General features: G+C 38.9%; 2 protein-coding genes across 12 annotated transcripts in view; one reads left to right on the top strand and one right to left on the bottom strand.

Annotated features, from left to right (window-relative positions):
- The window catches only part of LOC139670099 (RCC1 and BTB domain-containing protein 2), a 34,739-nt gene extending 29,929 nt beyond the window's left edge, over positions 1–4,810 (top strand). For all 8 annotated transcript variants that reach the window (XM_071551359.1, XM_071551341.1, XM_071551321.1 and 5 more), the window contains one exon: positions 543–4,810. In XM_071551359.1, the coding sequence (XP_071407460.1) occupies positions 543–683 (141 nt within the window). In that variant the 3' untranslated portion in view covers positions 684–4,810. The remainder of the gene's footprint in view (positions 1–542) is intronic.
- Positions 4,811–6,629: 1,819 nt separating this feature from the next.
- Positions 6,630–14,636, bottom strand: part of RB1 (RB transcriptional corepressor 1) — a 73,396-nt gene continuing 65,389 nt past the window's right edge. For 2 of the 4 annotated variants that reach the window (XM_071551251.1, XM_071551260.1), the window contains 9 exons: positions 14,246–14,391; positions 13,415–13,560; positions 12,756–12,860; positions 11,608–11,721; positions 11,359–11,525; positions 10,434–10,464; positions 9,954–10,096; positions 9,573–9,622; positions 6,630–8,579 (listed from right to left, as the gene is read on the bottom strand). In XM_071551251.1, the coding sequence (XP_071407352.1) occupies positions 8,506–8,579; positions 9,573–9,622; positions 9,954–10,096; positions 10,434–10,464; positions 11,359–11,525; positions 11,608–11,721; positions 12,756–12,860; positions 13,415–13,560; positions 14,246–14,391 (976 nt within the window). In that variant the 3' untranslated portion in view covers positions 6,630–8,505. Of the gene's footprint in view, positions 8,580–9,572; positions 9,623–9,953; positions 10,097–10,433; positions 10,465–11,358; positions 11,526–11,607; positions 11,722–12,755; positions 12,861–13,414; positions 13,563–14,245; positions 14,392–14,636 lie in introns of those variants that run through there. The other 2 variants (XM_071551277.1, XM_071551268.1) reach the window with 2 other exon arrangements.

Raw genomic sequence — 14,636 nt, 5'->3', positions numbered from 1 at the left:
GACCATGACAAGACAGAACTTCTTTTGCTATCTAGGAATCTCAGCAGACCGGGAATACAATTCCTAGGTTTGCCACAAGAGAGACATGTATCCTAACATCGAGTTACTGTTCAGGAAGCATCACTGAATGTTGCATGGTACGTTGCTTTTATTTTCAGCAAGGATAGGATATCTGTTGTTTTCCAAAGGACCATTACTGAATTCAGTGCAGAGAGGAAACGAAAGCAGTTATTGATGCTCTAGTAGTCCTGTGTGGGGAGAGTTGATGGTTTCACTTATTGGTAACATTTCTGATGACCTCAGTAAATGTGATGGAGTTCTCTGTTTGATTTAGGTGGCTACTCTTGTTTTCTTGAAGCGGGTTTATTGACTAGTTTCTATGAACAAATTTCATCCTAACATTTGTGATTTCATCAAACAGATCAGAAAAGCGGTTGGTAATATGAGCTGTCTGGTATATTCTCTGCTAAATAAACAAATAATAATTGCGATAATATTTTTATCAGCCATTCATATTACAAATTATCTCAATTTATTCCTAGGACTTGGAAGAATTTTGCTTCAGATTTTGCATAAACCATTTAACTGTTGTTACACAAACTCAAGGCTTTGCAGAAATGGACCACGACCTCCTGAAAAACTTCATTAGCAAAGCAAGCAGAGTGGGAGCATTCCGAAACTGAGTTCTGACTACTACCAAGCTGAAGAGTACGTTCTCTTACCTCCTGGAAATACTTCTCCTTTGGAGAACTTCTCCATGGCCAGAATGTGCAGTGGTTTGGAAAGTCTTAGTGTCCATCAGCTTAGGAAATGTGTAAAAGTCTACTAACATGTAGGTTTTGTAAAGATGGCTACAGCATAGATGTGAGGTAACTGTTCAGTGCCAACAGCCAGAAAAATCTAATGCACAAAAATCTAATGCAGTAACTACTCTTTCCCACTCAAAGTCAAGCAAACTAAGCTATCATTATCTGCTCTGTCTTGTTTGATTTTTTAATCTTTTTTTGTTCTTTTTTGAAACAACCTGCATTTGGATTTTATGAGACAATAACATGTTTGCTGCTAAAACTTTCATAGTGTACTTCTATCTCCACAGTAAGTTAATGTGCCATTCTGGGCTTCTTTTTGTCTGGTTAATCATCCAGTGAAGCTACAAATTTGGTTTTCTGAACATATGATACAGTAATATAAATACTTTAGGGTGAGAGGCTTTCAGACTGGTAGGAGGATATATCTCAGTTGGTGTTTATTTGGAGTTTATTTATGAGGAGCTTCAGCAGGATATTGCAGCTTTGAGTTTCCAGCATTGATGTCCATTGTTTAGAAAGAATGAAAAGAATCTTCCTTTCCATTACACCAAATACAGTTCTTGGCACCCCAGTGGGCCAGGAAGTATTCACCATATTTGTCTGGATGTGAATGGTCGCACTACGAATTTTACTACCAAGAAAATCATTTATTTGCAAACCCAAACAAAATTTCAAGAAAATTAAGTTCTACTTGAGATTTATTTATTCCTGTCTTGCCAACTGTCCCAAGATAGATTGTCTTCAAAACAATGGAGAAAAAGGTGGTTTTGAAGTGGTATCATGGGCCTTGGAGTGAAACTCACATTAGTTTCCACATGGCAATAAAGACACCTTGTCCAAATACATTGTTTCAGGTTCTCCTTTGGTCAATGCTGCAAGGTGACCATACCATCTAGCTTACAGGCCTGTTTAGGGGAGAGGAGTTGCCCTCAGGACATGCCACTCTCCCATCACTGATCATTGATGGCTAAGGTAGGGTAGATGCTTCATTTCTAACTGACTGAAGTGAGTTAAGATGAAAACCCATCCAGTGGAAGGTTTGCTCCATTACAGAAGATGGAACTCATGGAGCATTTACTTGAATTTTCTAACAGGTAACTGAATTAACCCTGAGACTTTGTTTCTCTTAAAATTTTGACTGAGTAAAGTGACTTTAAGTTCCTTTTGCAGTATTTTACAAATGAGGTAAACAAGAAGCTGGATGACCAGGCTCAATATACTCACATAGCCATGTGACCTTCCTGCACATCACTGCTGTTCCACTGAATCCTTCAGTGACTTTTCTAATCCTCAGATGTGGTTTCTGAGAACCTAATTCCCTTAAATGATCACATCCTCTAAAGTAGAAATAACTGTTTTTTACTGTATTGGAGGCTTATTTCTAAACAGTCCTGTTCTTTGAGGAGAGGTAGGAAAAGAAGCAGCACATAATCAGAAAAGAAGATGAGAAGTAATGAGTATTGCCCCTCTTCAGCTCAGACCCTGTGGGTGGGTTGGAAGGGTGAAGCATGCAGACAGCAGGATTTACTTAGGAAGAGGGTGATGAGCAAATATTTTTGAAAATGCTGTGGTAAATATTTGCTTGTGTTTGAAACATTTGCTTCAGACTCTCACTAGAAATATATTTGATCATCTACTGCTAACAAGCACATTCTGCCACCCCCTCAGTGATTAGTACAACTTCCTCCAGCAGCTAAGTCCATACTTCAGCAGCTGTGTATTTTGTATTAAAACAGAAGTGGTCAAAACATTTCTAGTACCTAATGCAGTTTCACTGAAACTGCAGCTTTGCTGGGGAAAGAGATCAGTTTTGGTAAGTTTGTGTTGAAGAGCACATGATGCCAGTACAGAAGTAGAGGCAAACGCAGACAGTAAAACAGTATCATGGTAGGGCACAATTTTAATGCAAACCTTGTGTGCTACAGCCTAGCACAGACCATACCAAAGCAGACATACAAGGTATTCCGTGTAAGCCAAAGCTGCATATGCCTGGTTAAGCCTGGAATGGCTGAAGTTTCCCCCTTTCAGTTCCGTGCACACGAACTGCCAGACACCTGCCAGCATTTCCTCAGCCATAGCAGCACACAGAACGAGGGTGTCCCACCACAGCCCAGCCTTTGGGCAGCAGCTTGTACCAGACCCATCCCACACAGATGGCATTATGCTGGCACACAGCCAGTCTCACTAGGAAATGGAACCAGCTGGGCACCTGGCCATTTCATGGTCACTCCAGCCTTTCTAAGACGTGCTATAAAAGGTCTCTGCAGATGTTTCTGTTGTTTTATTTAAAGAACCAAACAGAAACTGTAAATGTGAAATTACATTTTTCTGACTCAAAATCTAATTAAGAACATTCTCTGGCACCCTGGAGACACTACTGCATGGAATGATAGCACTGGAGAGGTATCTCACTCTCCTGCATTGGCTCAAGTTCTTAACAGAGTAGCTGAACACTTACTGCAATCAAAATGGCATGTTGCCTAAAAATGGCATTTTTGGCTTAATATAACCAATACTGCAATTTTTTTTCCAATTTATTTCCTTCTTGCTCATGATTTCCAACCAACTGTACACATTAAAGCCTAGTTGCAATTTTAGAGTAATTGACAAGACTGTAATTTTGAGAAAAAGCATCTCTGGACTGAATGAGGGTGATCCTAAAGATCCAGTGTGTCAGTGCTGGTGCTTATACATGCCATTTGTATCATCTGACCTGGATGTGATAGTGTTACATTCATAGAGACATTTATTTATTTAAGTTTTTAACTTTCATTGCATGCACTTTCCTGGGCTCTTAAAGGTCAATGTTCAAAAAAACATACTGACTTAGGTGGTTAATTGTGGACACTTGTATGTAAATGTGTGCTTGAAAGCCAACCATGGGACATTTCAGCAGAAATTTGGGATGTGTTTCATCATTGTGAGATAGTCTGCAACGAACCTGTGCTTGTGGATCTTGCAGTTAAATTACTTAATACAATTAAGTATTCTGTTTTAGGGCACCACAGACAAAAGTTACTTACTAAAAATTGAAAATATGGTCAAGCATAAACTGTATCTGGGGTTTAAATAATGAGCAATGTTCCATTTTGCAGAAAGGGAGTCAAATGGAATTTGAAAGGAAATGACAGGGGGACGATCATTTAAAGGGTCTCCTAAGTTACTGAAGCTAAAAGCCAGCACTGCACTGTCATATTGTAGCTACCTGTAGTTTTGTTACAATGCCTGATAACTACATAAACTGCTGGTTTTGTATGATCTGAACAATTTCTGTGGGCGCTCCTTGTAAAACAAAGCATTTACTTACCGCATAGAGGCAGAGAGGATTAATTGTCCAAAGGAGGGCAACAAAGGTGGTGAAGGGCCTTGAGGGGAAGCCGTATGAGGAGTAGCTGAGGGCACTTGGTCTGTTCAGCCTGGAGAAGAGGAGACTGAGGGAGACCTCATTGCAGTTAGAGCTTCCTCGTGAGGGAAAGAGGAGGGGCAGGCACTGATCTCTTCTCTGTGGTGACCAGGCACAGGACCCAAGGGAATGGCCGAAGTTGTGTCAGGGGAGGTTTGGGTTGGATATTAGAAACAGGTTCTTCACTCAGAGGTGGTTGGGCACTGGAACAGGCTTCCCAGGGAAGTGGTAACAGCACCAAGCCTGGCAGAGGTCAAGAAGTATTTGGACAACACTCCCAGGCACGTAGTGTGACACTTGGCAATGGTCCTGTGCAGGGCCAGGAGTTGGACTCGATGATCCATGTGGGTCCCTTTCAACTCAGCATATTCTGTGATTCTGTAATGATGTAGAAAATTGATAGCCTGAATGTGAATATATGTTTTGATTTTTTGTTTCTTTATAAACATACCAGGTTTAATAGACCATTAATAAAAATGCCATAATATTTAAAAGAATATGAGTGGGATTTTTCCCTTCTTTTCAGTAAAAATGAAGAAGGTTTGATGTTTGTAGACTGAGTTGACTATGTAGTTAATAAACTAGATAATATTTCACAGAGGTACCTTAAAGACTATTTGTGCTCTTCAGGAAATCATTAACACCAGATAACACATTTGTAAGCTGGAGAACTGATGCAAGTATGTAATACCTTTCAAAGAAATTAATGCCCTAGTGACTTACTGATTAATAAAATGGTCCTCAAAACACCAATCATTGTTTCTTAAGCAAATGCACATTATGAGCAGCTTGGTACATTTTAAAATATTTCAGCTTGTACTTTGCACTGGTATCACACAGCCATAATCTTCTCCAACTGTTTCATATTTGACATAGGTATCTTCCTTCAGCCACTCCCATACTTGAAAACGTGCAGTTTTACACATTCCCTATGGCTGTTACAGCATCTGTGAGGAACTTGCTACTACTACAGCTCTTCTGTGCCTAAGCACAAAATTCTTCACTTGTAAGTCAAATACAGGGATCAAGAAATAAGTTCCCGTGACATTTAAGAACAGCATTTAGAAACCCTGGACAGCAGGAAGAGATTAAGGTATAAAACAACAAATGAGGAGGTGGGGAATCAGCTCATCAGTCTTCAAATGGCTATACAGTCTAGCCAACAGATTAAATTCCCTTGGGAATCAAGAGACAGAAACGGGCCTTTCCAAGATGCAATTCACCTGTTCTCATCTTACACGTAGAGCTTAGGCAGAGACATATTTTCTCCAGAAATCTGTGTTTCTTCACAGTGATTATCACTTGAGCAGTGATGCAATGCTTGCCGTGAGGCACCTAAAATGCCTGTGATGCTTTGTGTCCAACTCTTCTGCTGGGAATCCTAATTTTCTTTTTTCCTAGAACACAGTTTCAATATTCCAGACCATTTTTAGTAAAAGGTTTCACTCTAAGAAATGTGCTGTTAAACATAGTAAGATTTCTATATCTGATAAAAAGCCCTTAGTTTCAATACACATTTATTTGCATATATACCTGTTTAAAAAATATGACTCTGAAAAATTGTTTTTTTGAGGGGGCAGGAACTGGCAAGCCAGTCAGTGCACTTTGTGTCCTACGCATTGTCCTGAAAGCCGATGCTATGAACAGCCCTGCAAGCTCAGCAGTGTCATGGGTCGCAGGCACCTCTGGACTCTTAAGAAAGCAGGGACAGGGAGCCTGCGAGGCTTATGTCACAGCCAGACACCAAAGCCATGGTGGCTGACGCTGGAGCTTGGCACCGGGCTACTTCCAGAAGTTTGGAGAGCAAAGGAATTGCTTATGAAAAGCAGAGTGGTGCAGTCATACAATACGCTGAGTTGGAAGGGACCTGTGATGATCACTGAGTCCAACTCCTGGCCCTGCGCAGAGCACCCCAACAATCCCACCATGTGCCTGAGAGCATTGTCCAAACTCTTCCTGAATTGTCAGGCTTGGTGCTGTGATCATTTTGGGGAGCCTGTTCCAGTGCCCAACCACCCTCTGGGTGAAGAACCTTTTCCTGATACCCAGCCTAACCCTCCCCTGACTCATGATGGGAACACTTCTAGATGCGGACACCAATCTCCACAAAGATGACACAAGGCCATGACGGTGACCCAGACCATGATACAGCCCTGCATCTTCCAGCATTACCAATGGTAATGCTACTCCAAGGTCTGGTGAGAATACTTTCAGAACATGTCATGGAAACCTCTGAAGGTAACCACAAGACCAACAGCACAACTCTTTGGACCTCTGCATCCAAAGGGAATCACTGGAGATGGAGCAACCTCTGCTTGTACCAGCTGCAGTCATAGTGGAAGTGTGATACAGAAGGACATCATTACCATATGAAGCCACCTTCTCATCTAGTAAAAGAAAATTACTGACTATAAATCTTTTAAAAGCTATTTTATTTATCTTGAAAGGAGAGAAAACTGATTAGTTGTATAAAATATTATCATACCTTTGATGTAAAGCCTTCAGTCTGTTTGACCAAAAAATACATTGTCACAGTAAAGAAATAAGGAATCTGTTTAGATACTGGACTCTGTATCATCTCCCTAGCCAAAGGAAGAACCTTGACTACTGTAACAGAGCTTACAGTCAGTGCACCCCAATGTCAACATACATTCTGTCTGCAAAACTCTGCAAAAAGTGAAAAAATAAACATAGGGTACTCTTGAAACTTCTGTACATTTTTCAGGAAGAAAGCTGAAGCTGTGCTGAGTCTAAAAAATTCCTCAATATTATTTTAAAATTCATTTATACATCAGTGTGCTGCTCGTAGAATTTTTATTAGCTCTAAGATTAGCTTCAAGTCAGCACATGAATGGGTCTATAAAACATCCTACTCTTAAGTGCTCTAGGGTCAGCTAAACAACCTGTAAATAAGCGACCTGAAGGAGATGTTGGTTCAGAACCTTTGTGTCACGAATAGCATGCTTTTCTACTGTAACTGTTCTTAATTAAAGTAGCTGCAAAAGCTAAATTTCATTAAAATGGGTCATTTAAAGCAAGACATTTGCTTATATTTTAATCTACTGGAAGGAAAACTTGCTTTTGTTACCTGGCTATTTTATAAAACTTTTTCATCGCAAGAAAAATTCCAGTATCTGAATTAGTAACTTAAAAATACAAAGGATGACAAAAAAGTCTTGAGTCGGTTTTTTTTTTTGCTAGTTGCAACCATTCACAAGTTGCCCAATTAACTGCCTTTTCAGTAAAATAAGGCAGACTGATTTTCCCAATATGGGTTTACCACATTCAGCTTTTGTGCAGATGCTCCAGTAAGGCCAACAGAAGGTGTTCTGTGCTTGTAGAGACCAGGCTACTCTCACCTGGAACCCAGCCAGAGACACAGCTTTCTGCTGCTTCTCCAGCTGTTTGGCTTGGCTACAGCTAGGTGAAAATTTGAAGAAATGGAGCAAATTCTACATCATTAGAATTTTGAATTCTTATGTGTGCTAGGTGAGGTTTAAGTTTGGTTGTTTGGTTTTTTTCTTTTAGTACTTGGAATTTTCCACGATAAGAAAGTGCACATCAATTACTCTGCATTTGGGATGAAGATTCAGCTACTGATTCTCTGTAGGATTCTGGGATTCATATTCCATGAAATTCAAACTGGTGGACAAGTGTAACTGCCCTCTGAAATACATTGGGGGGAAGGAAAACTACCAAAACTACCAAGTACTGTTTTCAGCAGTATGGTTACATAATGAGTTCACTTTGAATTCAGACTGTATTTCTGAAGTGAGGCCCTGACTCCACAAGGCCTACAACTGCTGTCCAGTTTAAGGTAACTGGAATTTGATGCTCTAATTATGTATAGAGACAGGAATTTTTGCAGTATCTGGCCCCTCATTTTCAAAATTTGCAAGTAATGAAAATCTAAAAATCAAATTTAAGAAACAAAATTAGTGCATTTCAAATCATTCTAGCAAACATTTCATCTTTAGACAGAAATAATTCAATCCAAGGAGACTGAACTGGCTTATATCAGTAATGCTGCAACAGGAAATTCAGAAACCTTGCAAGTCTGTTTTTAAAATCCTCAAAAAATATATAAATTAAATTCAGTGGCTTACATCGTATATATGCTACATCGTAAGGCAAAGTATCATGAAAAACATTTAACAATTTAAAAAGTACAAATGCTTTAAACTAGCAGTTCAGAATAAAAAGCAACTAAAAAAGCAACTCTATTAATGAAGGCTGTAAAACAAAAACAATCTAAGAGAGCTGACTGTGCAGCCCCTGGTCCTGAGAAGAATCTCACTTTTCTTCACTGGCTGAGGTATCATTTCCATCATTCAGCTTCTGCTTTTGCATTCTTGTTCGAGTAGATGCTACAAAAAACGACAACAAACAAAAAGAAGGAAATTAAGTATTTTCTTCATAATTACTTTGGATGGATTATTGTAAAAATTTGTAATGACACAAACAGTAGAAGTACACTATTCCATCCTAAATAAACCAAATCCCTCATTATAAAATAAACACCTTATTCTGCACTGTTTCAGCAACTCTTGCTCAATCTCGCATATCTTATGAAATTCCTTCCACCTGTTCACTCAAATTCTCATTGTTTCTGTACCCTCACTGTGTCTGTTTTCATCCTCAAGGTGGGCAGATGGTCTGCATCACACAGGGAATCTTGCCCTGTTACCAGGAAGATGCTGTAGGCTGAACAGTGCCCATATCCCAGAGCCAGCCAGCCAGGAAATGCCTTTTCCCCTCAGTGACACACAGTAACACCAACTGGACATGAGACAGAGCTCTCCTTCTTAACCTCTGCCACAAGTAATCACTGAACTATTTCCCCTACCTTAAAATAAAGGAGAGGTGCCTGGATCCACACTCATACTTAACTTGATAAGCAAGATAAAGAGTTCTTAATGGGTAAATCCACTCAGCTGCAGAGCTCAGATTCCATCAAAGAGAGAGAATGCCTGGCCAGACCAACTGTGCTCCTTCTTGGGAGCAGAAAATACAACTTACATGTGAGGGTGGGGCTGTTTTGCTTTTGATGAGTGAGATTTGAGTTTCATTTCAAAAAAAACCATAAAACTGATAGTGTAAAATCTGAAAGAAGTGCTGATCCACAGTAGAAGAAAAAGCGTCTCAGACATTTTAGTATAAAAGACAGCAAAGCAACAAACAGAACTACACACGATTTTCCTGTGTACATAGATTTCCATTTTGTAGTCTGTATTTTTACAAAACCCAAGCAAGTTACCCAAATGACATCAGTGTTGAGCAATGTTTTCATCTGAGTGGGCCCAAACAGTTTTATCCAAGGCCCTCACTGTTGTGCAGTTTATGAGGAAAATAATACTCACTCATTTCTGCAAGCTTTTGTTGGAACTTGGATTCCTGGGGGAGGTGTTTGCTGCAGACAGAAAGCATATGATTAAGTTAAGAAAAATAACTCTTTACCCTTGTGACCTAAACTTTAAACTGAGGTTAGTTCATGTCAGAATTATTGCCTTCTCTTGCAGGCACTGAATTACTCCTTCACTTGTGATATCAAAGTGTCTTACTGAGAAGCACGATGCTACCATTCCTCATTTAATACAGTTACTGAAGTCCAGAAATTAACACGAATTAGGATGTCAGAAAGAAGGTAGGATGGAAATCCCCAAGAACCAAATATGGGATTACTGAATATATAAGATTACTGAAAATACAAGATTACTGAAAAGCCAAGGACAATCTCTCACCTTCCATCTGCTTCATCTTGCCCCTCTATATCGAAGCGCAGCCTCTTCAGTGGCTTCGGGGCAGCACCGACCTCTGCGCTGCGCTTCAGCTGGCAGTCACTGTTGCCCAGCATCTGGTTTATTTTTTGAAACTTCTCAGAAGTCTGAAGTGACAAGAAAATACAGAAAGAATTGCCAACAAATCCTGAAACAACTCCAACTTTCCAGATTATCCACCAAAACAAAAAAAAGAATAAAATCAGGAGTTCTAAAACTCTAAAGTTTTAAGAACTCTATTTTCTGCCAGAGCAACTAAAATAAACTGCAACACATTTTAAAAGTGAAGTCTGGATATTTGAAAGGAATTAACAGAACTTCTCTATAATTACTATATTAAATTAGACACACTCACTAGTCAGGTCTAGAGATGTGAGCAGACTATCCCATTTCTCCAAAAGTTACTTGCATTTAAGCCCAGACATTAAAAATATTAAAACTCACCCCAAATGATTCTCCAATTGACACCAAAATTCTGCCAAATGAAGAAGAGAAGTGTTTAATATTAAGCCACATTTAACAATGACAGAAGTATCCACTAATTTGTAGAGTTTAGCATGAGGCATTAGCAAGGTCCCCTCCTCTCTCTCTGCATTAACAGTGCAAATCCATGCTGTGCTTCACAGTGTGATGTTTCTCTTTGGGCCAGTGAACGCTGATCACCAAATCAACTGTATCACACAGACAGAAATGAAATTGTGGCTTAGAAGACTGAGAGGACCCCACAGTCTGTCCCTTATCAGCAGGAAGACCCTTCAGTGCTGGGTATGCAGAGACAATCTTCCCTTCATCTTTAAGTGTTTGCTAATCAAAACCATGCAGGACTTCAATGTGAAATACACAGCAACATTTAAACTTTGGTACACAGTGGGCCAGATGCACTGGCACTTGCTTGATCTTAGTTTAAAAAGCCACTGGAAAGTGGCACATTTGCTGTCATCCTTGTCTGCTAAGAACTAGTGACCAACACTTAGAAATGTTCTGTTCAGCCAACTAAATAAAGATTTTGTTCCAAAAAACTATTTTCCCTTTGAACAAGCTTACAAAGCTCATCTCTGTTTTTCAGGAGTGTGATCCAGAGTCAAAGCCAAGAACATTTAAGCAACTGGGTCAGGAAACTCCCCTTTGGGTGGGTAAAAAAAAAAAAGAAAAAAAAGAGAAAAAACAACCAACAAAAAACTCCTTAAGCACAACAGAAAAGCACTGAAAGACAAATAAAGGCTCCACACACAGGACACAAACTTTTAACCAGGAAAGATGCAATAGCCACAAACTACTGACAAACCAGACTGCAGTTTCCTAATTTGCTTCGACTAAAATCCCCCAAATACCTTTAATTTAGTCAAGGAAATGCTTGTCAACAACCTACCTTGACCTTGGAGTCATCTTTGTGGGTGACTGAAAACCATCAGAGAACTTGTATGGGCTCTTCAAAGGTGAGATGTAGATGTTATTGCCAGCAGGGACACGCCGAGGAGAGTTGGAAAACTGGTAAGGGCTGCGAGGAGCATGTGGGATAGGCGACAGAGTGGGAGGCTGTAAGAATAATAAAATAATCATAAGGTTTAATTGTCTATATATTTCTAGTCCATTAAATAATGAAAGGGTTAATGCTTACCCTGTTGGAAGCATACTGTAAAATGTTGGTTTTCAGCTTCTGCATAAACACTAAGTTGTAGAAGACTATAATGGAGTCATATTGTTCTTCCCGGATAAGAACACGTTTGAAAGTCTGCATAGGGTGAGAAAATCATATAGAAATTGAAAAAAGGAAGGAAAATTTTACACTGGACAAACTCATAAAGCTATTCATAACGTCTATGTTAGATAATAGCTAAGATGGCACATGGATTGTATGCAAACCATTGAAACTACTATTTAGAACTGTTTTAAACTGTTGGGGTTTTTTTTCCAAACATGTATGAACACCAGTGGAAGCATCTGCTTCATTAACTGGCACAGCCCCTTAGTGCAAACACAGTTCTAACATTTCCCAAATTTAAGCTCCATTTACTTTTACAGACACAGGTGTCAAAAAGTTTAGACAACTGTGAGTGCCTTGGAAGGCTAAAAACTCATTACTGACCTGATGTGGATAAAATAGTTCTATAGGCTTGGAGACAAAAGTCTGGAGTTTATCCACAAATACAATATGAGAAATTCTGCTACTCAAAGGATGCCTGTAGTTCCTGTAACTGGTGAGGATTTTTCTATTGATTTAATTACTGTGTTGTGCAAAAATTTCAGTATATTAAAAGCTCCTATGAAAAAAGGAACTTCTTAATGTTAAAATTAGGCCTGCAACTTTAATACATGCACACCTGTTTGATCTAGAACCATATATCTCTATTTGATATCAAACCATATTTCTGTTGAAAGCTTCTGTAGAAAGTTTTCTACTTCTCTCCCCTTAATGCTCCATGGAAAGTTATATAACTCCTAAAGGACTTTGTGTTATTTTTGAAAATCCTATTAGTTCTAGATATAAATCTTTCATCTAGTCTCCAAACAGAACCCTAAACCATTATTTAGTACCTTTAAAAGATGGAATGAAGTTTGTTTTCTGAGGAGTTACCAAACTATTTATGCAAGGCATTTAAAAGAGATATTTAGTATTAGAGTCAGTTTTCTCCACAAAATAGAGATGCAGTGAAACAGAAGTTTTCTTTTGCATGTTAAAGTGTAGTTTGTTTTATTTTTATTTCAGAGAGACATAATTAGTTAATAACATTTCTACGGAGGAATAACATTTAAGAACTTCCATACCTCTTGATTTGTGTTGCAAAGCTCCTTGTATGCCGAAACTATTATTTTAAATCGAAGGTCTACATTCTTTACTTTGCATATGCCATACATGGAACACATCATGATCTATTAAAGAAACAATACAAGGCCGCTGAAAATGCAGGAAATTAATTCAGCTTCTTCATTTCAAGTTAAGAAATAAGCTTTCTATTACCGATAGTGTTCTGTAAACTAGCATCCAATTCAACTTCATAAGAACTCCCAGAATATAAGTCAACTACTGTTACCTCTATTTCTGCATGACAATAAACTAACTGGAGTTGATGGTATCTTCTCAAACTCATTTCACATGCTGCAGTTTTAGGGTAACAAAACATTTATCGACCAACCAATGTTGTCTTCCCAAAGAAAATAAGTATTTTCTTATGCAAATTATTAGCAATTGTGGTGTGTCTTCATTATTTTAAAAGAGATGAAAATGGTATTTGACAATGTCATAGTAAATGCCAGTGCTTAAAACCCTGAGGTGACAGACTTCAGTCTAAATTAAGTTCTCCTTTCAGTGATCAATAGAGAAATAAAAACTCAGAGTACAAGTTCTAATGACTAAAGAATGTGTAAGAAACATTTTGTTCAGGAGAGTCTTTTTAATCTTTTTAAAACATTTTTGTTCATTTTACCTGGTCCAAGTGCCTGTCTCTCATTAGCTCATACTCATTTTGCAGTGTGTGCTGGAAGAGGGTCCAGATCAAGGATTCCAGGTCAGGATGGTCCGAGAGAAGCTCACGGAACAGGGTATGTAGCCGACGATAGGCCAGTAGAAACACTGCAGAAACAGAGAAGAAAAATAAACTGGAATTGTAATAACCGGAGTATAAATAATCAAAGGAATGCAATGAAGGATGGACAGCAATTGAACATTTGCCCTCTCCAGCTACAAAAACTACAAGACATCAAATGAAGGTAGTAGAAGCTAGGTTCAAAATAAATGGAAAAGATACTTCATACAAGAGACAGTGGACACATGGAAGGCTACATCAAATGTGTATCTGTGTCAATTCACAAAGAGCCTGAATAAGCATTTGGAACATGAATCTGCTGAGAGTTACTGAGCCGACACAGTGAAAAGGTTCAGAAAAATCCCTGAGCTGGACAACCTTGAAGCTTGGGAATGCATTCAGGGGAAGCACCATCCATGCTTGCCCAGTTCTTCAGTTTCTCATGACATCTATTTATGGTTACTGCGGGGAAAAGGATGCCATGACAGAAGAACCCTCCATTTGAGCCCATATGGACATTCTTACAGTCAGTAGATAAGTTTTCACTTCAAATTTGCAGTGTGCAGAGCACACCCTAATGGGTGCTGGCACCTGCTGGCACCATTTTACCAGGGTTTGCACACTTTACAGGTTCTACAATGATCTTTTAAGAAATGTTGAGCACCAAACCCCAAAATGGATAAAGAACAAGAGATAACTTTGCAAATGTCAACACATACAGAAGCAACAAACCTTTTTTGTAGAACAGAGAGAGGGAGGTAGATTTTTGTGGTTTCTGTGTTTGGGGGCTCGCAGCAGGTTGAGCATTTGGAGTAGAATTAGCACTTGGAGAAGGTCCAGATGCTTTCTTCTTAGGAGATCTCACAGGAGAAAGATAGCTGAAGATTCAACGGATATTAAGCACTTAACATCACAGGATAAAGGAACAATTTTATATGAATAATACTTGCAGGAACTCTTCCCTCTTCCCCATTAGAAGAAATTAACTACTATTCCAACTTGTTATGCCCAATACCTGACTTATTTATTCCCAGGCAAATAAGATAACAGTTTGCAGTTACAGGTTTGATGGATCTTAGAAAAATATATTTCAGCATTTGATTTAAATTTTTATGAGTAACAT

The sequence above is a fragment of the Pithys albifrons genome, chromosome 1, assembly GCF_047495875.1.
Source record: "Pithys albifrons albifrons isolate INPA30051 chromosome 1, PitAlb_v1, whole genome shotgun sequence".
Lineage (NCBI taxonomy): Eukaryota > Metazoa > Chordata > Aves > Passeriformes > Thamnophilidae > Pithys > Pithys albifrons.
This window is presented reverse-complemented; position numbering and strand designations above follow the sequence as displayed.